This window comes from Eimeria tenella, genomic scaffold (genome assembly GCF_000499545.2).
Source record: "Eimeria tenella Houghton genomic scaffold, Eth_scaff2243, whole genome shotgun sequence".
NCBI lineage: Eukaryota > Apicomplexa > Conoidasida > Eucoccidiorida > Eimeriidae > Eimeria > Eimeria tenella.
This window is the reverse complement of record NW_013542099.1, coordinates 2,478-3,201: the sequence shown is the minus strand read 5'-3', so window position 1 is coordinate 3,201 and position 724 is coordinate 2,478. Positions and strand designations below refer to the sequence as shown.

The 724-nt window shown below is 64.9% G+C and overlaps 1 protein-coding gene across 1 annotated transcript in view; it reads left to right on the top strand.

The window, feature by feature from the left end:
* The window catches only part of ETH_00037840 (uncharacterized protein), a gene marked incomplete at both ends in the record, with an annotated part of 2,759 nt that overhangs the window by 486 nt on the left and 1,549 nt on the right, over positions 1 to 724 (top strand). The window contains 2 exons of the mRNA XM_013374735.1: positions 7 to 55; positions 332 to 698. Coding sequence (XP_013230189.1) covers positions 7 to 55; positions 332 to 698 — 416 coding nt within the window. The remainder of the gene's footprint in view (positions 1 to 6; positions 56 to 331; positions 699 to 724) is intronic.

The window sequence follows — 724 nt, the reverse complement described above, 5'->3', positions numbered from 1 at the left end:
GCGCAGGGGGGGGGCCCCCAGGGGCCCCCAGGGGGGCCCCCAGGGGGGCCCCCAGGTGGGCCCCCAGGGGGGCCCCCAGAGGGCCCTCCCTCCTCTTTTTGCTCCTGCTGCTTTGCTTCTGTTCGCCAGAAAAGCAGCAAATGCAAACGGGGATATAAGAATGGCTCTTAGTGGCCTGTGGTGAGTCAGCAGCAGCAGCAGCAGCAACAGCGGGAGTGCTAGCACTGGCAGCAAGGAGGCAGCAGCTGCAGCAGCAGCAGCAGCACCACACGGGGTCTACTGCTGCAGTGCTGCTGCTCTTTGCTCCTCCCTTCTTTGTTTCTGTCTGCAGCCGAGCCATCGAAGAGAAGCTGACAGAGCTGCAGGCAGACGCTGCTGCTGCTGCTCCTGCTGCTGCAACAGCAGATCATGATGCTGCTGCTGCATCCTGCTGCGGGTCTCCTCTAGTGCGGGAGAAGAGGCGCCAGCCCTTCGAAGCGCAGCAGCAGGCAGAAGACAGCAGCAGCAGCAGCAGCAACAGCAGCAGCAGCGCCGCTGGCCTCCAAGGCTCCCCCGATCCTCTTCAGCAGCAGCAGCAGCAGCAGCAGGAAGATGTGCAGCAGGAGGTCGAAGTGTTCAGCCCAGCGTCTCCATGGTCTGCTGAGGGTTCTCCCCGGGGGCCCCCAAAAGCTTCCCATGGGGGTCCCCTGGGGGCCCCCGTAGGGGCCCCCCTGGGTTCTCCCCT